The sequence below is a fragment of the Pseudophryne corroboree genome, chromosome 6 (genome assembly GCF_028390025.1).
Source record: "Pseudophryne corroboree isolate aPseCor3 chromosome 6, aPseCor3.hap2, whole genome shotgun sequence".
In the NCBI taxonomy this organism is placed as follows: Eukaryota; Metazoa; Chordata; class Amphibia; order Anura; family Myobatrachidae; genus Pseudophryne; species Pseudophryne corroboree.
The window spans coordinates 662,342,699-662,369,083 of NC_086449.1; the positions used below are offsets into that span (position 1 = coordinate 662,342,699).

The 26,385-nt window shown below is 46.2% G+C and overlaps 1 protein-coding gene across 2 annotated transcripts in view; it reads left to right on the top strand.

The window, feature by feature from the left end:
• Positions 1–26,385, top strand: part of ANKHD1 (ankyrin repeat and KH domain containing 1) — a 411,439-nt gene that overhangs the window by 89,872 nt on the left and 295,182 nt on the right. For both annotated transcript variants that reach the window (XM_063928239.1, XM_063928240.1), the window contains exons 5-6: positions 20,556–20,703; positions 20,790–21,023. In XM_063928239.1, the coding sequence (XP_063784309.1) occupies positions 20,556–20,703; positions 20,790–21,023 (382 nt within the window). The remainder of the gene's footprint in view (positions 1–20,555; positions 20,704–20,789; positions 21,024–26,385) is intronic.

The window sequence follows — 26,385 nt, forward strand, 5'->3', positions numbered from 1 at the left end:
CTAAGGTGGTTTCAGCATTTCACTTAAACCAACCTATTGTGGTGCCTGCGGCTACTAGGGACTTGATGGATTCCAAGTTGCTGGACGTAGTCAGGGCCCTGAAAATATATGTTTCCAGGACGGCTGGAGTCAGAAAATCTGACTCGCTGTTTATCCTGTATGCACCCAACAAGCTGGGTGCTCCTGCTTCTAAGCAGACGATTGCTCGTTGGATTTGTAGTACAATTCAGCTTGCACATTCTGTGGCAGGCCTGCCACAGCCAAAATCTGTAAAAGCCCATTCCACACGGAAAGTGGGCTCATCTTGGGCGGCTGCCCGAGGGGTCTCGGCTTTACAACTTTGCCGAGCAGCTACTTGGTCAGGGGCAAACACGTTTGCTAAATTCTACAAATTTGATACCCTGGCTGAGGAGGACCTGGAGTTCTCTCATTCGGTGCTGCAGAGTCATCCGCACTCTCCCGCCCGTTTGGGAGCTTTGGTATAATCCCCATGGTCCTTTCGGAGTCCCCAGCATCCACTAGGACGTTAGAGAAAATAAGAATTTACTTACCGATAATTCTATTTCTCATAGTCCGTAGTGGATGCTGGGCGCCCATCCCAAGTGCGGATTGTCTGCATTACTTGTACATAGTTATTGTTACAAAAATCGGGTTATTGTTGTTGTGAGCCATCTTTTCAGAGGCTCCTTCTGTTATCATGCTGTTAACTGGGTTCAGATCACAAGTTGTACGGTGTGATTGGTGTGGCTGGTATGAGTCTTACCCGGGATTCAAAATCCTTCCTTATTGTGTACGCTCGTCCGGGCACAGTATCCTAACTGAGGCTTGGAGGAGGGTCATAGGGGGAGGAGCCAGTGCACACCAGCTAGTCCTAAAGCTTTTACTTTGTGCCCAGTCTCCTGCGGAGCCGCTATTCCCCATGGTCCTTTCGGAGTCCCCAGCATCCACTACGGACTATGAGAAATAGAATTATCGGTAAGTAAATTCTTATTTTTCCTGCCTTAAACTGATTTGACCTGCTTCCGTGTAAAAGACACTGAGCGACATTATACATGTGTCTGCTGCAGTAATCTCTGTGTGGTAATATACGCCAGACGCATCGGTTACAGATAGTCGCTTAGCGACAAACTCTGAGTGAAATTTTTACAGCATGTCTTCAGGAACACTGGGTTTAGCCTCCCTGTATACCTCTCCCAAGGGCCAGGTTCTACAGCACTGACTCCTACCTACTACCCCTGTGGTACGGAGTAGTTGATTAAGTGGCCACTGCAATTGTATAATTTATTGCATGGTCTGACTTATGCTAGTTCTGCTGTCTGACTTTATTACTATTTCTGTCAGCTCCTTTCTGTCCCTTTCACCTTTCAAACCTTGAAGGCTGTTTTTTTTCCCACTGTACTTTACTTTTACCTGTTTTAAGTGAAGGCTGTCACATTGCTGCTTAATATACACTGATTTCTCTAACGTCCTAGTGGATGCTGGGGACTCCGTAAGGACCATGGGGAATAGCGGGCTCCGCAGGAGACTGGTCACTCTAAAGAAAGATTTAGTACTATCTGGTGTGCACTGGCTCCTCCCTCTATGCCCCTCCTCCAGTTAGAATCTGTGCCCGGCCGAGCTGGGTGCTCCTAGTGGGCTCTCCTGAGCTTGCTAGAAAAGAAAGTATTTTGTTAGGTTTTTTGTTTTCAGAGAGCTTCTGCTGGCAACAGACTCTCTGCTACGAGGGACTGAGGGGAGAGAAGCAAACCTACTCACGGCAGCTAGGTAGCGCTTCTTAGGCTACTGGACACCATTAGCTCCAGAGGGATCGAACACGGGTACCTAACCTTGATCGTCCGTTCCCGGAGCCGCGCCGCCGTCCCCCTCGCAGAGCCAGAAGAACAGAAGCAGCAGAAGCATGAAGACATCGAAATCTGCGGCTGAAGACTCCTGTCTTCACTTAAGGTAGCGCACAGCACTGCAGCTGTGCGCCATTGCTCCCACAGCACACCGCACACTCCGGTCACTGTAGGGTGCAGGGCGCAGGGGGGGGCGCCCTGGGCAGCAATTAAGTACCTTTTTTGGCAAAAAGAGACCTATATACAGTCTGGGACTGTATATATGCCAGAGCCCCCGCCATTTTTTATACATTAAAGCGGGACAGAAGCCCGCCGCTGAGGGGGCGGGGCCTTCTTCCTCAGCACACCAGCGCCATTTTCTCTTCACAGCTCCGCTGGAAGGACGCTCCCCAGGCTCTCCCCTGCAGTATACAGGTGCATTAGAGGGTAAAAAAGAGAGGGGGGGCACATAAATTTAGGCGCAATATATATATATATATATATATATATATATATATATATATATATATATATATATATATATATATATATATATATATATATATAGACGTCGTTCGGGCAGCACTCCCAATAGATAGACAAATGTCCCGGTGCCTTCCTAGGTACCTCAGCAGGTCCACATAATAGAAGCAATGTACGGCGGCACTCGGAAGAATAAACGGGTAAAGCAGAGTGGTTTACAACGTTTCGGAGCTTTAATATCCCTCCGTCATCAGGTATACCTGATGACGGAGGGATATTAAAGCTCCGAAACGTTGTAAACCACTCTGCTTTACCCGTTTATTCTTCCGAGTGCCGCCGTACATTGCTTCTATCTATATATATATCTATATATATATATCTATATATATATCTATATATATATCTATATATATATATCTATATATATATCTATATATATATCTATATATATATATATATATATATATATATATATATATATATATATATATATATATATATATATATATATATATATATTTTAACAGCAGCTACAGGGTAAACACTAAGGTACTGTGTAATCCCTGGGTTATGTAGCGCTGGGGTGTGTGCTGGCATACTCTCTCTCTGTCTCCCCAAAAGCCTTTTGTGGGGTCCTGTCCTCAGTCAGAGCATTCCCTGTGTGTGTGCTGTGTGTCGGTACGCCTGTGTCAACATGTTTGATGAGGAAGGATACGTGGAGGCAGAACAAGTGCAGCTGAGTGTGGTGTCGCCGCCGACGGTGCCGACACCTGATTGGATGGATATGTGGAAGGTGTTAAATGATAATGTAAACTCCTTCCATAACAGATTGGATAAAACTGTAACCGGGGGACAGGCAGGGTCTCAACCCATGCCTGCTCCTGCAGCGCAGAGGCCGTCAGGGTCCCAAAAGCGCACACTATCCCAGATAGTTGACACAGATGTCGACACGGAATCTGACTCCAGTGTCGATGACGATGAGGCAAAGTTGCAGCCTAAAATGACTAAAGCCATCCGCTACATGATTGTAGCTATAAAGGATGTATTACACATTTCTGAGGAAAATCCTGTCCCTGACAAGAGGATTTATATGTATGGGGAGAAAAAGCATGAAGTGACTTTTCCCCCTTCCCATGAATTAAATGAATTATGTGAAAAAGCGTGGGATTCCCCTGACAGGAAGGTGATAGTTTCCAAGAGATTACTCATGGCGTATCCTTTCCCACCAACGGACAGGTTACGCTGGGAATCCTCCCCTAGGGTAGACAAGGCGTTGACACGCTTGTCTAAGAAGGTGGCCTTGCCGTCTCCGGATACGGCCGCCCTAAAGGATCCTGCAAATAGAAAGCTGGAAGCTATCCTGAAGTCAGTTTATACACATTCTGGCACACTGCTGAGGCCAGCAATTGCTTCGGCCTGGATGTGTAGTGCGGTAGCTGCATGGACGGATACTCTGTCTGAGAAGTTAGATACCCTGGACAGGGACACTGTTCTACTGACCCTGGCACATATCAAGGACGCGATCCTATATATGCGGGATGTTCAGAGGGACATTTGCCGGCTGGGCTCTAGAGTTAACGCTATGTCCATTTCTGCCAGAAGGGTCCTGTGGACTCGGCAATGGACAGGGGATACCGACTCTAAAAAACACATGGAGGTTTTACCTTATAAGGGTGAGGAATTGTTTGGGGACGGTCTCTCGGACCTAGTTTCCACAGCTACGGCTGGGAAGTCAAATTTCTTACCTTATGTCCCTCCACAACCAAAGAAAGCACCGTATTACCAAATGCAGTCCTTTCGTTCTCAGAGGAGCAAGAAGGTCAGAGGTGCGTCCTTTCTTGCCAGAGGCAGGGGTAGAGGAAAAAAGCTGCACCACGCAGCTAGTTCCCAGGAACAAAAGTCTTCCCTGGCTTCCACTAAATCCACCGCATGACGCTGGGGCTCCACAGGCGGAGCCAGGAGCTGTGGGGGCGCGTCTCCGACATTTCAGCCACCAGTGGGTTCGCTCACAGGTGGATCCTTGGGCTATACAAATTGTGTCTCAGGGATACAAGCTGGAATTCGAGGTGATGCCCCCTCACCGTTACCTAAAATCGGCCTTACCAACTGCCCCCATGGAAAGGGAGATAGTGGTGGAGGCAATTCACAAACTTTTTCTCCAGAAAGTGGTGGTATAGGTCCCCCCCCTTCAACGGGGAAAAGGGGCTACTATTCCACTATGTTTGTGGTACCGAAACCGGACGGTTCGGTTAGACCCATTTTAAATTTAAAATCCCTGAACATTTATCTGAAGAAATTCAAGTTCAAAATGGAATCGCTCAGAGCGGTCATTGCAAGCCTGGAGGAAGGGGATTTTATGGTGTCTCTGGACATCAAGGATGCTTACTTGCATGTCCCCATTTATCCGCCTCATCAAGAGTACCTCAGGTTTGTGGTACAGGACTGTCATTACCAATTCCAGACGTTGCCGTTTGGCCTGTCCACGGCACCGAGAGTGTTTACCAAGGTGATGGCGGAGATGATAGTGCTCCTTCGGAAGCAGGGGGTTACAATTATCCCATACTTGGACGATCTCCTCATAAAGGCGAGGTCCAGGGAGCAGTTGCTGATCAGTGTAGCACACTCTCAGGAAGTGTTGCGTCAGCACGGCTGGATTCTGAACATTCTAAAGTCGCAGCTGATTCCTGCGACGCGTCTGCCCTTCCTGGGCATGATTCTGGACACATACCAGAAGAAGGTGTTTCTCCCGGAGGAGAAGGCTCAGGAGCTCGTGACTCTGGTCAGAGACCTCCTAAAGCCAAAACAGGTGTCTGTGCATCGCTGCACGCGAGTCCTGGGAAAGATGGTGGCGTCATACGAAGCCATTCCCTTCGGCAGGTTCCATGCGAGGATCTTTCAGTGGGATCTGCTGGACAAGTGGTCCGGATCGCATCTTCAGATGCATCGGATGATCACCCTGTCCCCCAGGGTGTCTCTTCTGTGGTGGCTACAAGGTGCTCACCTCCTCGAGGGCCGCAGATTCGGCATACAGGACTGGGTCCTGGTGACCACGGATGCAAGCCTCCGAGGGTGGGGGGCAGTCACTCAAGGAAGAAACTTCCAAGGGTTGTGGTCAAGTCAGGAGACTTGTCTGCACATCAATATCCTGGAACTAAGGGCCATATACAACGCCCTGAGTCAAGCGGAGCCTCTTCTTCGAAACCAACCAGTGCTAATTCAGTCAGACAACATCACGGCAGTGGCCCATGTGAACCGCCAGGGCGGCACAAGAAGCAAGGTGGCAATGCCAGAAGCCACCAGGATTCTTCGGTGGGCGGAGAATCACGTACTAGCACTGTCAGCAGTGTTCATTCCGGGAGTGGACAACTGGGAAGCAGACTTCCTCAGCAGACACGACCTCCACCCGGGAGTGTGGGGACTTCATCAGGAAGTCTTCACGCAGATTGCAAATCGATGGGAACTGCCACAGGTGGACATGATGGCGTCCCGTCTCAACAAAAAGCTAAAAAGATATTGCGCCAGGTCAAGGGACCCTCAGGCGATAGCTGTGGACGCACTAGTAACACCGTGGGTGTTCTAGTCGGTCTACGTGTCTCCTCCTCTTCCTCTCATACCAAAGGTGCTGAGAATTGTAAGAAAGAGGAGTGAGAACAATACTCATTGTTCCGGATTGGCCATGAAGGACTTGGTACCCGGAATTGCAAGAAATGCTCACAGAGGACCCGTGGCCTCTGCTTCTCAGACAGGACCTGTTACAACAAGGGCCCTGTCTGTTCCAAGACTTACTGCGGCTGCGTTTGACGGCATGGCGGTTGAACACCGGATCCTAGCAGAAAAGGGCATTCCGGAAGCAGTTATTCCTACGCTGATAAAGGCTAGGAAGGACGTGACAGCAAAACATTATCACCGTATATGGCGAAAATATGTTGCTTGGTGTGAGGCCAGGAAGGCCCCTACACAGGAATTCCAACTGGGTCGATTCCTGCACTTCCTACAGTCGGGTGTGACTTTGGGCCTGAAATTAGGGTCCATAAAGGTCCAGATTTCGGCCCTATCCATTTTCTTTCTAAAAGAACTGGCTTCACTGCCTGAGGTTCAGACGTTTGTTAAGGGAGTGCTGCATATTCAGCCTCCTTTTGTGCCACCAGTGGCACCTTGGGATCTTAACGTGGTGTTGAGTTTCCTGAAATCCCACTGGTTTGAGCCACTTAAACGGTGGAACTAAAGTATCTCACGTGGAAAGTGGTCATGCTGTTGGCCCTAGCCTCAGCTAGGCGTGTGTCAGAATTGGCGGCTTTGTCATGTAAAAGCCCCTATCTGGTTTTCCATATGGACAGGGCAGAATTACGCACTCGTCCGCAGTTTCTGCCAAAGGTGGTGTCGGCTTTTCATCTGAACCAACCTATTGTGGTGCCTGCGGCTACTCGTGACTTGGAGGATTCCAAGTTGCTTGATGTAGTCAGGGCTTTGAAGATCTATGTTGCCAGGACAGCTGAAGTCAGGAAGACTGACTCGCTGTTTATTGTCTGCTCCTGCTTCAAAGCAAACCATTGCTCGCTGGATCTGTAACACGATTCAGCAGGCTCATTCTGCGGCTGGATTGCCGCATCCAAAATCCGTAAAAGCCCATTCCACAAGGAAGGTGGGTTCTTCTTGGGAGGCTGCCCGAGGGGTCTCGGCATTACAGCTTTGCCGAGCTGCTACTTGGTCGGGTTCAAACACATTTGCAAAGTTCTACAAGTTTGATACCCTGGCTGAGGAGGACCTGGTGTTTGCCCATTCGGTGCTGCAGAGTCATCCGCACTCTCCCGCCCGTTTGGGAGCTTTGGTATAATCCCCATGGTCCTTACGGAGTCCCCAGCATCCACTAGGACGTTAGAGAAAATAAGAATTTACTCACCGGTAATTCTATTTCTCGTAGTCCGTAGTGGATGCTGGGCGCCCGTCCCTAGTGCGGACTTTCTGCAATACGTGTATATAGTTATTGCTTTATAAAGGGTTATGTTATGTTGGCATCCATTGGTTGATGCTCTGTTGTTTGTTCATACTGTTAACTGGGTAAGTTTATCACAAGTTATACGGTGTGATTGGTGTGGCTGGTATGAGTCTTACCCTGGATTCCAAAATCCTTTCCTTGTAATGTCAGCTCTTCCGGGCACAGTTTCCTTAACTGAGGTCTGGAGGAGGGGCATAGAGGGAGAAGCCAGTGCACACCAGATAGTACTAAATCTTTCTTTAGAGTGCCCAGTCTCCTGCGGAGCCCGCTATTCCCCATGGTCCTTACGGAGTCCCCAGCATCCACTACGAACTACGAGAAATAGAATTACCGGTGAGTAAATTCTTATTTTTGTGGTTATGTTACGATGTCCATGAAAGGCAAGGGAAACAGGGCAGCTACTGGACCAGTGTTAATTTCATGCACATCCTGTGCTGCAGGATTAACCTCTCAGGGACCTGGTGCAGGACGAGTTGTGTTCAAATGGTCCCTAATGTCATCTATCAATACGTTTCTAAGGCTTATGCCTTTGATACATTTGCCTCTCAGAATGCTGCGGTTGGGCGTTGGATTCTCCTTTCAAATCATAAGGGTTCCCTCCCTTAAATTTTGCTTTCGGACATCCCCATGTCAATCCTGTGGATCAACTCTGTGGACCCTGAAGAAGAAAACAAGAGTTATGGTAGACTTACCATGGTTAACTCTGTTTCTTCAAGGTCTACAGGATACACAGGGCGCCCACCCTGATGCACCGAATAATCTTTCACCAACGCCTTCCTTCTGGTATGGAAGAGTGTGTTTTTCTTGGACGTACAGGTCTTCCTTCTCGCTTAATTCTGCTGACTTTGCCAGGAGGCGGGGTTATAAGGGAGGTTGGCCCGGAGCATTCTGGGAACTCAAAAGCTTAACCATTGGTGCCTGATCGTTATCCAACCACCTATACCCCATGTCAATCCTGTGGACCTTGAAAAAAGTTAACCATGGTTAGTCTACCATAACTCTTGTTCTAAAAAAAAAAAAAACAGTGGCATCAATTTACTAAGATGGGAGTTCTATTTAAGATGGGATGTTGCCCATAGCAACCAATCAGATTCTACTTCTCATTTATCTAACACCTTCTAGAAGATAATACCTGGAATCTGTTTGGTTGCTATGGGCAACATCCCATCTTAAATAGAATTCTTATCTTAGTAAATTTACCCCAGTGTGTGTTTTTTTTTTTTTTTTTTAAACTGTTTATTTGTTTTAAACCAATTTTTATTTCTACATGACTGCATAGTGTGTACAGGAACAACAATTAATTGGATACAATTCCTGAACACAATATATCATGTCATTGTTCAAATGACTGCAGTATGTGTATGCTAGAAATCATGCTTACTGGTATTATGAATAAAACGTCTGAATATATGAAGATATACTAAACAACATATTAATACATACAAAGTACACTCATAGATGAAAGTGAAAATAAAAACAAGTTAATGTTAAGCATTAAGCTGGCCATACACCTAAAGATTTATCTGTCAGATGTGGCTGGTTGGAATAAAAAAACTGGTAATGGATGACCGCAAATGACAATTGACCATATGCTACTAAATGCCGTAAAACTGACAAAAAGGTCATTCAGACAAATTGGTTAAATCAGATGGATTTAACCTGTTTGTCCGACCATTTTTGTCAACCATCCAGATCTGACAGATCTTTAGGTGTGTGGCCAGCTGTAGTCTTATTATAATTAAATCTGAATAGTAATACAAAGTGGAAAATGCAAAAGCACTTTTCGGAGAAACACACACACACACACACACACTTACACACTTACTTAAGCATTAGTATCGGGCATGTCACTGGCATTAAACATTTCATGCCGGTACTAACAGCATAATAAAAAAATAAAATAAAAAAAAAGTGGTTTTCTCTAGCATCCATAAGGGATATTGGGGAAGACGATAGGGTATAGACGGGGTCCAAAGGAGCCGGTGCACTTTAAATTTCTTCACTAGGTGTGCTGGCTCCTCCCCTTTATTACCCTCCCACAAGCAGTTTAGAAAAAGTGCCCTCAGGAGAGGATGCACACTCTGCAGCTCCAGAGAGTTTTCTTCAATTTCTTTTAAACGTTTTATTTTCGGTATGCTGTTTGGGCAACAGCATACCTGCACCGTGGGAGTTAGGGAGGGGACAGTCACTGGCCTTGCAAGGTGCAGAGCCGCTTCCCTGCTGCAGGTTGTTTGTCAGCGGGGCACTGTGCCCTGGCTGTCAGAATCGCAGCACACCCCTAACATAATCCTGAAGGTGACGACTGTAGGGAGTACAAACCGGGGGCCCCACTAGGGGGGGGGGGGGGGGTCCCCTGGTTCGAAGTGCAGCTGAACGTGGGCACGGCATAGCGGACCCACTAGAGCCCCCATGTAGACTGGCTTCAAATAGCTTGAGCTAGCACTTGTGTGATGTTTTTAAGCAAACAGGAAACATTGCCAGTATAAAAAAAATCACTGTAGCTCCGGTGCCATTGGAGGGGGCAGAGCTACCTCAGAGTAGGACCAGAGGCATTTTGGCGCCTTCCTCTGTTTAATGCAGCCACAGACAGCACACACAGCGCTTCCTGCCTCACAAGACACGCTGTAAAACTGATACGGGGTGTAGCAAAGGGGGAGAGCCGCTATTGTACACTATCTGAGTCCTCTACAGGGCAGAAATTATTAGTGTTACTGTGATATAATTAGCTGTCAGCCTCACTGGGGCTGTACAGCTAGGGGTGTGCTGGTGTCTCTCTTTGTGTCTCCTCTCACATACAGTAAGGGCAGGCTTGAAAATATTACTGTCTGTGTATATGTGTAGGTTATTGTGCTTACTGTGAAACATGGGTAAACACAAGATGTGCAGTGTATGTCACACTAGATTCTCCTGTATTATCGGATTCTGTTTCTTGTGAACAATGCATCCAATTTTCACAAATCAGTGAAGGGGCTATGGGAGAGGGTCCAGAGCCCTCCTGGCTGGGGCTCTTAAAACTATGATGCCTGATATGTCATCCCAGCTCACTGCTATGTACAGAAAACTCAGCTACTACAACAGGCTGTTGCAGACTTAGCTGCTAGGGCAGATGTTACACAGCCCTCCCCTGTCATGCAGCACCACAGAAGTGTTGTTTGCCTGCTCTGCTCTCTCATTCATATGAGGAAATACAGGAGGATGGGGAGGACTTGGATTCCGTTAGTGGGGATTCTGATTCTGCTCAGTGTATCGACCCCTCATTCTGGCTATACGGGACGTGTTAAAATTCCCTCTAGAGGATGCTGCGTCACAGCAGTCGTTTTTCTTTACACAAAATAAGCCTAATGTCACTTTCCCTGATTCTGCAGAGTTAGATGACCTATTCAAGTTAGCCTGGAAAAATCCAGACAAAAAATTCCAGTGTCAAAAAAGTTTTTGCGCTCTTTCTCATTTGCTCCTGAAGGTAGGAAGTACTAAGCAGTGATAAAAGTGGAGAAGCTGCCCATGGCAACCAATCAGCAGTGATGTAACATTTATCATTTGCATACTATAAACATATACAGAGCAGCTGATTGACATGGACAGCTTCTCCACTGTCACACTTCTCCACACTTTCACTGCTTAGTACATGTCCCCCTAAGATTTAGTAACAGTCCTTACACTTATTGCGTAAGATTAGCTGTGGGGCACATAAAGGAAAATATGCAATTTTTGTCCTATAGCACAGCCTTAAATTAAACGATCTCAGTATTCTACATAATCATGTGTCCTATATAAAGCAAATTATAGAATTTGACTAAAAACTAAATTACAAGGCTTGTCACAAAGGGGGTTTTACAGGAGTTAAAGAGACAGCGTGAAAACAGTGTTTTGTCCTTTTATTTTAGCTCCTTTTTAATCCGTGTTAAAAACTGTTACTTTCTTGTTCGTTCACTAGGGGGGACAGGAGCATTATGCAGATTATACGCTGAAGATGGGAGAGAGGCTGGACACCAAACGGTTACAAGTTTTTACCCAGCAGCCCTCGCTCTCTCTTTGCTATACCCTGCCCCCAGTCATCGGCCTGTTTGTTTTTCGTTTGGTGCTGGCATGAATGGGCACCATTTTGTAGAGGCTGCTCTTAAGTCGCCCCCGGTTGTTGTTTTTTTTTTTTTAATCAACATTTTACTGAATGAGCGGTGAGTTCAGGCTAAAAATATAGGATGCTGGCGGTGGCAGCACTGGCGACTGTGTTGGTGACTTCTGCCGTGGGATTCCAGGAGGTGAACTCACAACACACCCACTGCTCCCGAAGCCTGCATCTGCAACTGTCCCTGGGGAGATAAGACATGGCTCCCTGGAATAATCATTGTGGCTATTGGGGAGTAGTGGCGGGCCAGTGCACTGGACCACCGGGGCACAGGTTAACAGGTCACTGCTGTGGCAGTGAAGCTAGTCCCTGGAGGTTGGCTTTGAATGTTGCTGTGTGAATACATTATAGTTTTTATCTGTGGGCACTGCATCTGGAAGTGTCTTTAGTTTCTGGTTCGCCATTCGGGTCCCTGGACATTCTCATGATGACGTCTCTACACAATAACCAGCGGCTGAGATGCTGCTCCCAAAACAGGGATTCCGCAGCCTTTCTACCAGACGCTGTGGCAAGTCCGTAGACGTTTACACTCCTCTATATCGTCTCCTTTCTCGAGCATCCCGCGTTTTCTCTACAAGTTACTGAGGATTGGGGACACTGTGATCTTGGCAGACCTACATTGGCCATAAGTGTGATATACCATTCTTCAAGGCCTCTACCTCGACTCCCTGCTGCATCTGCCTTTATGACTGAATCTCTGATCTTCGGGGCTCTACCTTCATCTGGATCTGGCCCCTCTTGTTTTGACAAGATGGCTCTTGTGACGTCCACCTTGGGAGCAAAGAGTTTTTTTTTTTTCTTGGGACGAACATTACTACCTTTCTAAAAGACATGAGACTTTATAACCGTGTTTGGCGGCCTAACATTGCATGATGTTCTCCCACAAAAATCAACCTGCGGTCATCATGAGTCTCTCAACACCCAGCATTTCTCCAGGCAAGACTATATCTAGGTCTGGGATTGCACTCTAGTCCTTTAAGGTCAAGGTGTCTGACCTGTCCGTACTTTCCAACGCCAGTTGGCTCTGGTGTTCTGCACTTCCTTCCTCCGTTGAGGCCCCTGGTTGCTCTGTGGGACCTGTCTTTAGCTCACCTGGTCTTCCAGTCTGCTCTCTTTGGAACCCCTAGTTTGGGTGGAGCTTGGATGACTCATGGATGAGTTTTTTTCTTTGTCATAATGTGAGCTAGAAGCGTTTTGGATTTCAGCACCTTGTCTTTGCGCGCTCCTCTTATTTTTCATACAGGTCGGATGGTCCTTCGCAATTGCTTGGGTTATCTACCCAGAGTGGTCTCTAGGTTTTACATCAGCCAGGAGGTCATGGTTCCGTCTTCTCTGGATGTCATGCAGGCTCCCTGCATTTCCGTGGACAGGACCTAGGATATCTGCGGATTTGGATTCACTCTTATTTTTGTATAATTCTCACAAGCGAAACAGGCTGGCTTAAAAATAGACCTTGGCCTCATGGTTCCATTTGATCATCCATCAGGTCTACTCTGCGACAAATCTTTCCTCTCCAATGGGGATGGCACCTCCATCCGGTTGGTCGGAGCTTCTTGGGCCGCTCAGGGTGGGGCCTCTGCGTAGCAGCTTTGCAGGGCTTCCATGTGGTCTTCTGCCCATACATTTCTCAGGTTTTATGCGTTTGATACCTTTGTGTCTGACTCCGCTGTAGGGTTCTGAGCGCAGTCCAGGAGCATCCCCGCCTTTGAGAGGACAGCTTTAGGACATCTCAGCGTAATGCTCCTGTGCCCCCTAGTGGATGAACAAGAAAATAGGATTTATGGTCTTACCTGGTTAAATCCTGTACATTGAGTCCATAGGGGTCACAGGACGCCCTCTCTGACGCACCTGACTTGCTGGTCTTTGTTCCTATATTAGTGCGTGTGTGTCCATGTTCCTTTTTGAGTGTGTCCCTATTTGTTGGTCTTCTTTCTCCTACATTTTTTTTCTCCCTGCTCCTGACGTGGGCTGCTAACTAAACTGGTGGTCCGATGGCTGGGTGTGGGGTATAGTGGAGAAGGGAGAGTGCTGGCTAAAAACTTGTAACTGTTTGGTGCCCAGTCTCTGTCCCATCTACAGCCTATACCCAGCGTAATTCCTGCACCCCTTGTGGACTCGAAGAAAAGGATTTAACCAGGTAAGACCATAAATCTTATTTTTAGTTGTTTATATTGATTCCTTCCATCAGTTTTTTTAGAAAATGTATATAGTTTCTGTAAAGGGGTTAATTGGTCAATAAGATAACTGGTCTGCATATATAAAGGCTGCTTCCCTATTTTGAAAGCCACAAGTGTAATTGCCATCAAAGCCTTATTTGCGTACGCCTGATATTTTTGCGCACATTAAAACCTTTATTGATTTTGTATATTTAAAGCGTTAGCTTAGAATCCTTGAGTAATAAACCAATACAAATGTTTAAGTACACCTATAATGTTCTACCTAAAAAACATTGAATGATTTATATCCCCTGAAACCTGATTTTAGCTTTTGTGCAAAATGTAAGTGTATTTGGTGACAAAATGGCACGTTGTGTCAATATTTGCAGCCTGTTACGAAATGTGAATCCTGCGATGTCATAGATTTGTTTTATTTTATTGTTTTACTTATATCATCTGGCTCTATTACATCATACTAAGTTGCAATAGTGGTTTTCCATTGTATAACTTCTTGTGTGCCTTCTACCAGTTTAAGTTTTCTGAATGCTTTTCAAAACTTTAGCCGGTAATCAATTAAACACCCAAAAAACACCCCTATTATTCGCACCTGAATTTTTTTTGGGGTCTGATGAATACCCCCCTTTCTCTATCGTCCTAGTGGATGCTGGGGTTCCTGAAAGGACCATGGGGAATAGCGGCTCCGCAGGAGACAGGGCACAAAAGTAAAGCTTTCCGATCAGGTGGTGTGCACTGGCTCCTCCCCCTATGACCCTCCTCCAAGCCAGTTAGATTTTTGTGCCCGGCCGAGAAGGGTGCAATCTAGGTGGCTCTCCTAAAGAGCTGCTTAGAGAAAGTTTAGCTTAGGTTTTTTATTTTACAGTGAGTCCTGCTGGCAACAGGGACTTAGGGGAGAAGAAGTGAACTCACCTGCGTGCAGGATGGATTGGCTTCTTGGCTACTGGACATCAGCTCCAGAGGGACGATCACAGGTACAGCCTGGATGGTCACCGGAGCCTCGCCGCCGGCCCCCTTGCAGATGCTGAAACATGAAGAGGTCCAGAATCGGCGGCAGAAGACTCCTCAGTCTTCTAAAGGTAGCGCACAGCACTGCAGCTGTGCGCCATTTTCCTCTCAGCACACTTCACACGGCAGTCACTGAGGGTGCAGGGCGCTGGGAGGGGAGCGCCCTGGGAGGCAAATGAAAACCTATTTGGCTAAAAAATACCTCACATATAGCCTCCGGGGCTATATGGAGATATTTAACCCCTGCCAGAATACACTAAAGAGCGGGAGACGAGCCCGCCGGAAAAGGGGCGGGGCCTATCTCCTCAGCACACAGCGCCATTTTCCTTACACAGCTCCGCTGGTCAGGACGGCTCCCAGGTCTCTCCCCTGCACTGCACTACAGAAACAGGGTAAAACAAGAGAGGGGGGGCAAAATAGTGGCAAAAATTATATTATAAAAGCAGCTATACAGGGAGCACTTATTAGAAGGCTATCCCTGTCATATATAGCGCTTTTGGTGTGTGCTGGCAAACTCTCCCTCTGTCTCCCCAAAGGGCTAGTGGGGTCCTGTCTTCGTTAAGAGCATTCCCTGTGTGTCTGCTGTGTGTCGGTACGTGTGTGTCGACATGTATGAGGACGATATTGGTGTGGAGGCGGAGCAATTGCCAAATATGGGGATGTCACCTCCTAGGGGGTCGACACCAGAATGGATGCCTTTATTTATGGAATTACGGGATAGTGTCAACACGCTAAAGCAGTCGTTTGTCGACATGAGACGGCCGGACAATCAGTTAGTGCCTGTCCAGGCGCCTCAAACACCGTCAGGGGCTGTAAAACGCCCTTTGCCTCAGTCGGTCGACACAGACCCAGACACAGGCACTGATTCCAGTGGCGACGGTGACGAATCAACCGTATTTTCCAGTAGGGCCACACGTTATATGATTTTGGCAATGAAGGAGGCGTTACATTTAGCTGATACTACTGGTACCACTAAACAGGGTATTATGTGGGGTGTGAAAAAACTACCTATAGTTTTTCCTGAATCAGAAGAACTAAATGATGTATGTGATGAAGCGTGGGTTGCCCCCGATAAAAAGATGCTAATTTCAAAGAAGTTATTAGCTTTATACCCTTTCCCGTCAGAGGTTAGGGCGCGCTGGGAAACACCTCCTAGGGTGGATAAGGCGCTCACACGCTTATCTAAACAAGTGGCGTTACCCTCTCCTGAGACGGCCGCACTTAAAGATCCAACAGATAGGAGGATGGAAAATATCCAAAAAAGTATATACACACATACAGGTGTTATACTACGACCAGCTATAGCGACAGCCTGGATGTGCAGTGCTGGAGTAGTTTGGTCAGAGTCCCTGATTGAAAATATTGATACCCTGGATAGGGACAATGTTTTACTGTCTTTAGAGCAAATAAAGGATGCATTTCTTTATATGCGTGATGCACAGAGGGATATCTGCACACTGGCATCACGGGTAAGTGCTATGTCCATTTCGGCCAGAAGAAGTTTATGGACGCGACAGTGGTCAGGCGATGCGGACTCAAAACGGCATATGGAAGTTTTGCCGTATAAAGGGGAGGAGTTATTTGGAGTCGGTCTATCAGATTTGGTGGCCACGGCTACAGCCGGGAAATCCACCTTTTTACCTCAAGCTACTCCCCAACAGAAAAAGACACCGACTTTTCAACCGCAGTCCTTTCGTTCCTTTAAAAACAAGAGAGCAAAGGGATATTCATATCTGCCACGAGGCAGAGGAAGGGGGAAGAGACACCAACAGGCAGCTCCTTCCCAGGAACAGAAGCCCTCCCCCGCTTCTACAAAAGCCTCAGCATGACGCTGGGGCTTCTCAAGCGGACTCGGGGGCGGTGGGCGGTCGTCTCAAGCATTTCAGCGCGCAGTGGGCTCACTCGCAGGTAGATCCCTGGATCCTGCAGATAATATCTCAGGGGTACAGGTTGGAACTAGAGACAGATCCGCCTCGCCGTTTCCTGAAGTCTGCTTTACCAACGTCCCCCTCCGAAAGGGAGACGGTTTTGGAAGCCATTCACAAGCTGTACTCTCAGCAGGTGATAGTCAAGGTACCTCTTCTACAACAGGGAAAGGGGTATTATTCCACTCTATTTGTGGTACCGAAGCCGGACGGCTCGGTAAGACCTATTCTAAATCTGAAGTCCTTGAACCTGTACATAAAGAAGTTCAAGTTCAAAATGGAGTCACTCAGAGCAGTGATAGCGAACCTGGAAGAAGGGGACTTTATGGTGTCCTTGGACATCAAGGATGCGTACCTCCACGTTCCAATTTACCCCTCACACCAGGGGTACCTCAGGTTCGTTGTACAAAACTGTCACTATCCGTTTCAGACGCTGCCGTTCGGATTGTCCACGGCACCTCGGGTCTTTACAAAGGTAATGGCCGAGATGATGATTCTTCTTCGAAGAAAAGGCGTATTAATTATCCCATACTTGGACGATCTCCTAATAAGGGCAAGGTCCAGAGAACAGCTAGAGAGGGGATTAGCACTGTCTCAAGAAGTGCTAAAACAGCACGGCTGGATTCTGAATATTCCAAAATCCCAGTTAATGCCGACAACTCGTCTGCTGTTCCTAGGGATGATTCTGGACACGGTTCAGAAAAAGGTTTTTCTCCCGGAGGAAAAAGCCAAGGAGTTGTCCGAGCTTGTCAGGAACCTCCTAAAACCAGGAAAGGTGTCTGTACATCAATGCACAAGAGTCCTGGGAAAAATGGTGGCTTCTTACGAAGCAATTCCATTCGGCAGATTCCATGCACGAATTTTCCAGAGGGATCTGTTAGACAAATGGTCAGGGTCGCATCTTCAGATGCACCAGCGGATAACCCTGTCTCCAAGGACAAGGGTATCTCTTCTGTGGTGGTTGCAGAGTGCTCATCTATTGGAGGGCCGCAGATTCGGCATACAGGATTGGATCCTGGTGACCACGGACGCCAGCCTGAGAGGCTGGGGAGCAGTCACACAAGGAAGAAACTTCCAGGGAGTGTGGACGAGCCTGGAAACGTCTCTTCACATAAACATTCTGGAACTAAGAGCAATCTACAATGCTCTAAGCCAGGCAGAACCTCTGCTTCAAGGAAAACCGGTGTTGATCCAGTCGGACAACATCACGGCAGTCGCCCATGTGAACAGACAGGGCGGCACAAGAAGCAGGAGTGCAATGGCAGAAGCTGCAAGGATTCTTCGCTGGGCAGAGAATCATGTGATAGCACTGTCAGCAGTGTTCATCCCGGGAGTGGACAACTGGGAAGCAGACTTCCTCAGCAGACACGACCTTCACCCGGGAGAGTGGGGACTTCATCCGGAAGTCTTCCACATGCTGGTAACCCGTTGGGAAAGACCAATGGTGGACATGATGGCATCTCGCCTCAACAAAAAACTGGACAGGTATTGCGCCAGGTCAAGAGATCCGCAGGCAATAGCTGTGGACGCGCTGGTAACGCCTTGGGTGTACCAGTCGGTGTATGTGTTTCCTCCTCTGCCTCTCATACCAAAAGTATTGAGAATTATACGGCAAAGAGGCGTAAGAACGATACTAGTGGTTCCGGATTGGCCAAGAAGGACTTGGTACCCGGAACTTCAAGAGATGATCACGGAAGATCCGTGGCCTCTACCTCTAAGGAGGGACTTGCTTCAGCAGGGTCCCTGTCTGTTTCAAGACTTACCGCGGCTGCGTTTGACGGCATGGCGGTTGAACGCCGGATCCTAAAGGAAAAAGGCATGCCGGAAGAAGTCATTCCTACTTTGATTAAAGCAAGGAAGGAAGTAACCGTGCAACACTATCACCGCATTTGGCGAAGATATGTTGCGTGGTGCGAGGATCGGAGTGCTCCGACGGAGGAATTTCAACTGGGTCGATTCCTACATTTCCTGCAATCAGGATTGTCTATGGGTCTCAAATTGGGATCTATTAAGGTTCAAATTTCGGCCCTGTCGATTTTCTTTCAAAAAGAATTGGCTTCAGTTCCTGAAGTCCAGACTTTTGTTAAGGGAGTGCTGCATATACAGCCTCCTGTGGTGCCTCCAGTGGCACCGTGGGATCTCAATGTGGTTTTGGAATTTCTAAAATCTCATTGGTTTGAACCACTAAAAAAGGTGGATTTAAAATATCTCACATGGAAAGTGACCATGTTACTAGCCCTGGCTTCGGCCAGGAGAGTGTCAGAACTGGCAGCTTTATCTTACAAAAGCCCATATCTGATTTTCCATTCGGACAGGGCAGAACTGCGGACTCGTCCGCATTTTCTCCCTAAGGTGGTGTCAGCATTTCATCTGAACCAGCCTATTGTAGTGCCTGCGGCTACAAGTGACTTGGAGGACTCCAAGTTACTGGACGTTGTCAGAGCATTAAAAATATATATTGCAAGGACAGCTGGAGTCAGAAAATCTGACTCGTTGTTTATATTGTATGCACCCAACAAGATGGGTGCTCCTGCGTCTAAGCAGACGATTGCTCGTTGGATCTGTAGCACAATCCAACTTGCACATTCTGTGGCAGGCCTGCCACAGCCTAAATCTGTAAAGGCCCACTCCACAAGGAAGGGGGGCTCATCTTGGGCGGCTGCCCGAGGGGTCTCGGCATTACAACTTTGCCGAGCAGCTACGTGGTCAGGGGAGAACACGTTTGTAAAATTTTACAAATTTGATACTCTGGCTAAGGAGGACCTGGAGTTCTCTCATTCGGTGCTGCAGAGTCATCCGCACTCTCCCGCCCGTTTGGGAGCTTTGGTATAATCCCCATGGTCCTTTCAGGAACCCCAGCATCCACTAGGACGATAGAGAAAATAAGAATTTACTTACCGATAATTCTATTTCTCGGAGTCCGTAGTGGATGCTGGGCGCCCATCCCAAGTGCGGATTATCTGTAATAATTGTACATAGTTATTGTTAACTAATTCGGGTTATTGTTAGGAAGCCATCTTTCAGAGGCTCCTCTGTTATCATACTGTTAACTGGTTTTGATCACAAGTTGTACGGTGTGATTGGTGTGGCTGGTATGAGTCTTACCCGGGATTCAAAATTCCTCCCTTATTGTGTACGCTCGTCCGGGCACAGTACCTAACTGGCTTGGAGGAGGGTCATAGGGGGAGGAGCCAGTGCACACCACCTGATCGGAAAGCTTTACTTTTGTGCCCTGTCTCCTGCGGAGCCGCTATTCCCCATGGTCCTTTCAGGAACCCCAGCATCCACTACGGACTCCGAGAAATAGAATTATCGGTAAGTAAATTCTTATTTTTTGAGTTGAATTATAACGCCAATAAAATTACTTTTGCTTAATTTATATTATGCTAGCTAAAAACAAGTAATTTCTCTAGGGATCAGCATTTACTCCAGAAAGTTTCAATACGAACTGTAATAAATTTGTACGTCTGCGTTGATACATGCTGGGGCAGATTCAATTAAAAACAATGTGTTGCTGGGCTTTGTCGCGAATGCCGGCTGTATACATATCAGCCATTTGCAGTGATGCTGACATTGAGAAGTCTGATTCCATGCGACATTGTGCCTTTCCAGAACGGCATATTGCTTCCTTTGAACAGAATTAAATTCCTTCCATCAGTAGCAAAAAACTTTGTTTTTGTTTTTTTTCCTGTTGCATTGATGTTTTCACAAGTAAATTATGCAATAAAGTCTTCTGCTGCACACATTGCTCCTCATTGTTTTAGGTTGCAAATGTTTCTTAAGGGGCATACACATGAGAAGATTTTGCCTCAATGAAGATTTCACTTGAAATGTCCCCGCATCTTTATTATGCATACACACTGGACGATATGCACGTCTTTATCATGCATATCGTCCACTTTTATCTTCTCGTGTGTATGCCCCTTTAGAATATACATTTTGCAAACCTCACTCTTATTTTTCATTTCCTATCTAGTTTGAGGTTACTTGTTTTTTAACTAAAATATAATTTCTGTAATCATTGTACAGGTTTTGCTCGCTATGCATGCAAGTGTTGAAGATCGAGGAAATAAAGGTGACATCACACCTCTAATGGCAGCAGCTAGTGGTGGATTTGTGGACATTGTGAAGCTTCTATTAATTCATTCTGCTGATGTCAATGCTCAATCTTCAACTGGTATGTAACGTCTTTACAGTCTGCTTCTACAAGGAAAATGTTTTGTAATGTCACATTTTGTTTCTGACTGCCATTTTTCTTTCTAGGAAACACTGCCCTTACCTATGCCTGCGCTGCTGGATTTGTGGATGTGGTTAAGGTCTTGTTGAAAGAAGGTGCCAACATAGAGGATCACAATGAAAATGGACACACGCCATTAATGGAAGCTGCTAGTGCTGGTCATGTTGATGTGGCAAGGATTTTACTGGAAAATGGAGCAGGCATTAATACCCATTCAAATGAGTTCAAAGAAAGTGCGCTTACGTTGGCCTGTTACAAAGGTTTGTATAATGGTTTTTAGCTACTCTTGTCATACATTTGGTCTTTAGTTGCTCCTGAAGTGGGGATGTAGTTGTTGTTTCAACATTCATAATGTTTATAATGAGAAAGGGGACACTTATGTTGAATGTGGCACACTGGCATGCTAATGTGATTTAAAGCAGTTTCACAGCATTTGCTTAGAATGTAACATGATGCTTTATAATTATGTTTCAAATTGTAAAGCGCAACGGAATTTGCTGCGCTATATAAGGAACTGTTAATAAATATTAAAAAGTTCTAAAACTGACAATGCTTTAAATCGCATTACTATCATGTCTGCATGCTGTGCTCGACTTAAGCGGAGTTCCTATTGACAACATTTTTTAATGGCAAAAACATACCGGAAACCCTTGGCCATCGGTAATATAGCCCCCTTAAGACTTCCAGGTGTTAGGCACTAGGCCTATGGGTGTAGTCATACGTCATTCCTGTGGGGCATGTTAGGAGGACAGACAGCCCATGCCACGAATAAGGGCATTAGGCCCAGGTCACTTTATGCGCCCCAAGGTAGGCAGGCCCTGTTGAGTTGCTGGACATAAGGCCCAGTCCGTTCATTAGTATCTGGTAACCCTAACGCTTATAAATTTTTATTTTATTTTATTTTTTATAAATTTTTTTTTTTATTTAAACCAGTTTATTTTTATATTTTTGCATTTAATGTTTTAATGAAAATAAAAATGTAATCCTGTTATAATACTGTGAAATATTGCTATGTATTAGAAACCTCGATCAACCATGTTTTAATGCTTTTTAACGTTAACAATCCATGGTTATTAGGCTTTCATATGATTTATTTGAAATCTTTCAATAAAACAATTTTAGACTAAATATAATTTAAAACATGCAAAAGTACTTTTCAGAGAAACACACAAACACAAAAAAAGGAGTTCAGCATTAGCACTGGATATTCACTTGCATTAAACATTTGAATAAAAACACTAGTTTAGATGCCTTTTCAGTTCCCAGTCTGTTTCGAAACTTCGGATGAACTAAACCAAAAGAAGTAAAAATTCTTTCTACACTAGCTGAAGAGGACTGAGCAGTCAGAAGTTGTTCAATAATGGGAAATACATAAGGTTTTGAATTGAAGTAAACATGAAGATTAAACCATGAGGTGTTTTTTTGTGTATTGCCTGTTTAATGTGTTGATGGGGTTTACTCTTTAAGACTGAGTATTAACTGTTGGTTTTTCCTGTCCTATGGGAATGTTGGGGGAGAAGCTTGATGCTATACAGATTTAGCACCTCTTATCTGACACGGCTCCCGTTCAGTGTATGGAAGGGCGGCGCTGGGAGATCATATGATCTCCCAGCGCCGCCCCTGCCACGTCACTAGCAGCGTCACCAACCTGGCAATATGCCGGGTTGGTGAGCGTTGTGGGAAAGGGGGCTGTAGCACGGGTCGCAGCTGTGTCAGGCTCCCGGCTGCGACCCGTGCTACAGGTGGAAAAGGAGTATAAGATGAAGACCACAAGCAACAAGAACGTAGAATAATCCCAGGGATTCCCTAACAATAGGTTTTTTGGTTTTTTTTAAGAAGTCACGGTGTTGTGCCTGTAGTCACAGCATATTAAAAAAAAAAAAAACTGATTTTTTTTAAAAACCCATTTGGTTTAAACCAAGGCTAGTAGTTTATGCAGTATAAAAGTTGAATGAAGCCAATGTCTCTTCCCCCGACCCCTCCCCACCCCCCAACCTTGTATGTTCGCAAGGGATGAAACATTGCTCTGATGTCATATACTAATTGTGTGGCACTGGTTAGAGTAAGGACCGGGTACACACTTGCATGATATGTCGTTTCAGGGCAAATCAGGACAACATATCGTGCTAATTGTACAGTGTGTATGGTCGCTTGCGCACTCCCACAGGTTGTGTACAATATCTTCTGGTTGACTGTGCTGCTGACAATCAGAAGAGATCGTGTATGATATGGTGCAGTTAAATGAAGGACAGAACAATATATTCCAGGGACCTTTTCAGGCTCCTCTGTGGCAGTCTTGTCTAAGCCATCCTCACTGTTTAATGTACACTCTATTAGGGTTTATAGAATTCTATGAAGAATATGCTGACCCCGTATATACTAGTGTTGATATACGAACAGTTCATGAATGCAGTATTTTCTATTGCCTTACATTTATGACATGGTTTTTTTTTTTACTTTGAAATCTGCATTGTACTTCATGTTCTTCATACTGTTCTGTGAACCCTGTTTTTAACGTGCCGGTCAGCTGCGTTCAAGTTGCAACTGCATCCAAGATAGGTTACAGGCATATTAAAATCTTGTGGGCCTGATTCAGGTTTTTAAGCAAAGCAAAAAAAAAAAAAACCAGACAACTGGGCAAAACCATTTTGCACTGCAGGTGGGACAGATGTAACATGTGCAGAGAGATTTAGATTTGGGTGTGTTGTATTGTTTCCTTGCGGGTTAAATACTGTCTGCTTTTTCATGTAGCCTATAAATGTTAGACAGCTGTATTTTTACACTGCAATTTAAATTTCACTTTGAACACATGCTACGTAAATCTAAATCTCTGCACATGTTATATCTGCCTAACTTGCAGTGCAACATGGTTTACACCAGTTATGTGCTTTATTGCTTTGCTTAAAACCTGAATCAGGCCCTTTATGTGCTCCTGCATGTTTATTTTATTGGTCTTGTTGTCATCATTTACATCCTTAAATTTATGGTCTCAATAATGTAGTAAGCTCTGTATTTTTTATTTTTTTTCTCTGACGTCCTAGTGGATGCTGGGAACTCCGTAAGGACCATGGGGAATAGCGGCTCCGCAGGAGACTGGGCACATCTAAAGAAAGCTTTAGGATCACCTGGTGTGCACTGGCTCCTCCCCCTATGACCCTCCTCCAAGCCTCAGTTAGATTTCTGTGCCCGACGAGAAGGGTGCACACTAGGGGCTCTCCTGAGCTCTTTGTGAAAGTTTTAGTTTAGGTTTATTATTTTCAGTGAGACCTGCTGGCAACAGGCTCACTGCATCGAGGGACTAAGGGGAGAAGAAGCGAACTCGCCTGCGTGCAGAGTGGATTGGGCTTCTTAGGCTACTGGACATTAGCTCCAGAGGGACGATCACAGGTTCAGCCTGGATGGGTCACCGGAGCCGCGCCGCCGTCCCCCTTACAGAGCCAGAAGAGCGAAGAGGTCCGGTGAAATCGGCGGCAGAAGACGATCCTGTCTTCAGATAAGGTAGCGCACAGCACCGCAGCTGTGCGCCATTGCTCTCAGCACACTTTACACTCCGGTCACTGAGGGTGCAGGGCGCTGGGGGGGGCAGCGCCCTGAGACGCAATAAATCGATAAAAAAACCTTATATGGCTAAAATAAATGCATCACATATAACTCCTGGGCTATATGGATGCATTTAACCCCTGCCAAAACATACAGAAAAAGGATGATAAGGACGCCGAGAAAGGGGCGGAGCCTATCTCCTCAGCACACTGGCGCCATTTTCCCTCACAGCTCAGTTGGAGGGAAGCTCCCTGGCTCTCCCCTGCAGTCACTACACTACAGAAAGGGGTTAAAAAAGAGAGGGGGGCACAAATTAGGCGCAGTATATAACAATACAACAGCTATAAAGGGAAAAACACTTATATAAGGTTATCCCTGTATATATATATATAGCGCTCTGGTGTGTGCTGGCAAACTCTCCCTCTGTCTCCCCAAAGGGCTAGTGGGGTCCTGTCCTCTATCAGAGCATTCCCTGTGTGTGTGCTGTGTGTCGGTACGTTGGTGTCGACATGTATGAGGAGAAAAATGATAAGGAGACGGAGTAGAGTGTCTGAAATTGTGTTGTCACCCCCTAGGGGGTCGACACCTGAGTGGATGTACTGTTGAAATTGCGTGACAGTGTCAGCTTTGTATAAAAGACAGTGGTTGACATGAGACAGCCGGCTACTCAGCTTGTGCATGTCCAGACGTCTCATACAGGGGCCCTAAAGCGCCCGTTACCTCAGATACAGACGCCGACAGGGGTACTGACTCCTGTGTCGACGGTGAAGAGACAACCGTGATTTCCAATAGGGCCACACATTGCATGATTGAGGCAATGGAAAAAGTTTACACTTTTCTGGTAATATTAATACCACCAAAAAAAAGGGGTATTATGTTTGGTGAGGAAAAACTTCCTGTAGTTTTCCTGAATCTGAGAAATAAAATGAGGTGTGTGATGATGCGTGGGTTTCCCCCCGATAACAATTGATATTTTCTAAAAAGTTATTGGCAGTATACCTTTTCCCGCCAGAGGTTAGGGTGCGTTGGGAAACACCCCCTAGGGTGGATAAAGCGCTCACACGCTTGTAAAAACAAGGGCTCTACCCTCTCCTGAGATGGCCGCCCTTAAGGATCCTGCTGATAGAAAGTAGGAGCGTATCCTAAAATGTATTTACACACATACTGGTGTTATACTGCGACCAGCAATCGCCTCAGCCTGGATGTGCAGTGCTGGGTTGGCGTGGTCGGATTCCCTGACTGGAAATATGATATCCTAGATAAGGACAGTATATTATTGCCTATAGAGCAATTAAAAGATGCATTTCTATATATGCAGGATGCACAGCGGAATATTTGCCGACTGGCATCAAGTATAAGTGCGTTGTTCAATTATTCCAGTAAAGTGGTCAGGTGATGCGGATTCCAAACGGCATTTGGAAGTATTGCCTTAAAAGAGGGGATGTACCCCAGGTCGCCTATCAAAATAAGACGCCGTATTATCAGGCGCAGTCCTGGTTGGCAAGCGGACAAAAGGGTTCCTCTTTTCTGCTCGTGACAGAGGGAGAGGAAAATGGCTGCAGAGATCAGCCAGTTCCAAGGAACAGAAACCCTTTTCCGCCGCTGCCAAGCCCTCAGTATGACGCTAGGGCTTTACAAATTCAGGCACGGTGGGGTCCCGTTCTCAATGAATTTCAGTGCGCAGTGGGATCACTCGCAAGTAGACCCCTGGATCCTTCAGATAATATTTCAGGGGTACAAATTGGAATTCGAGACGTATTCCCCTCGCCGTTTCCAAAAGTCTGTTTTACCGACGTCTCCCGCTGACAGGGAGGCAGTTTTGGAAGCCATTCACAAGCTGTATTCCCAGCAGGTGATAATCAAGGTACCCCTCCTGCAACAGGGAACGGGGTATTATTCCACACTATTGTGGTACCGAAGCCAGACGGCTCGGTGAGACCGATTTTTAAAATCTAAAATCTAAAATCTTTGAACACTTGCATACAGAGGTTCAAATTCAAAATTGAGTCACTCAGAGCAGTGATTGCAAACCTGGAAGAAGGGGACTACATGATGTCTCGGGACATCAAGGAGGCTTACCTT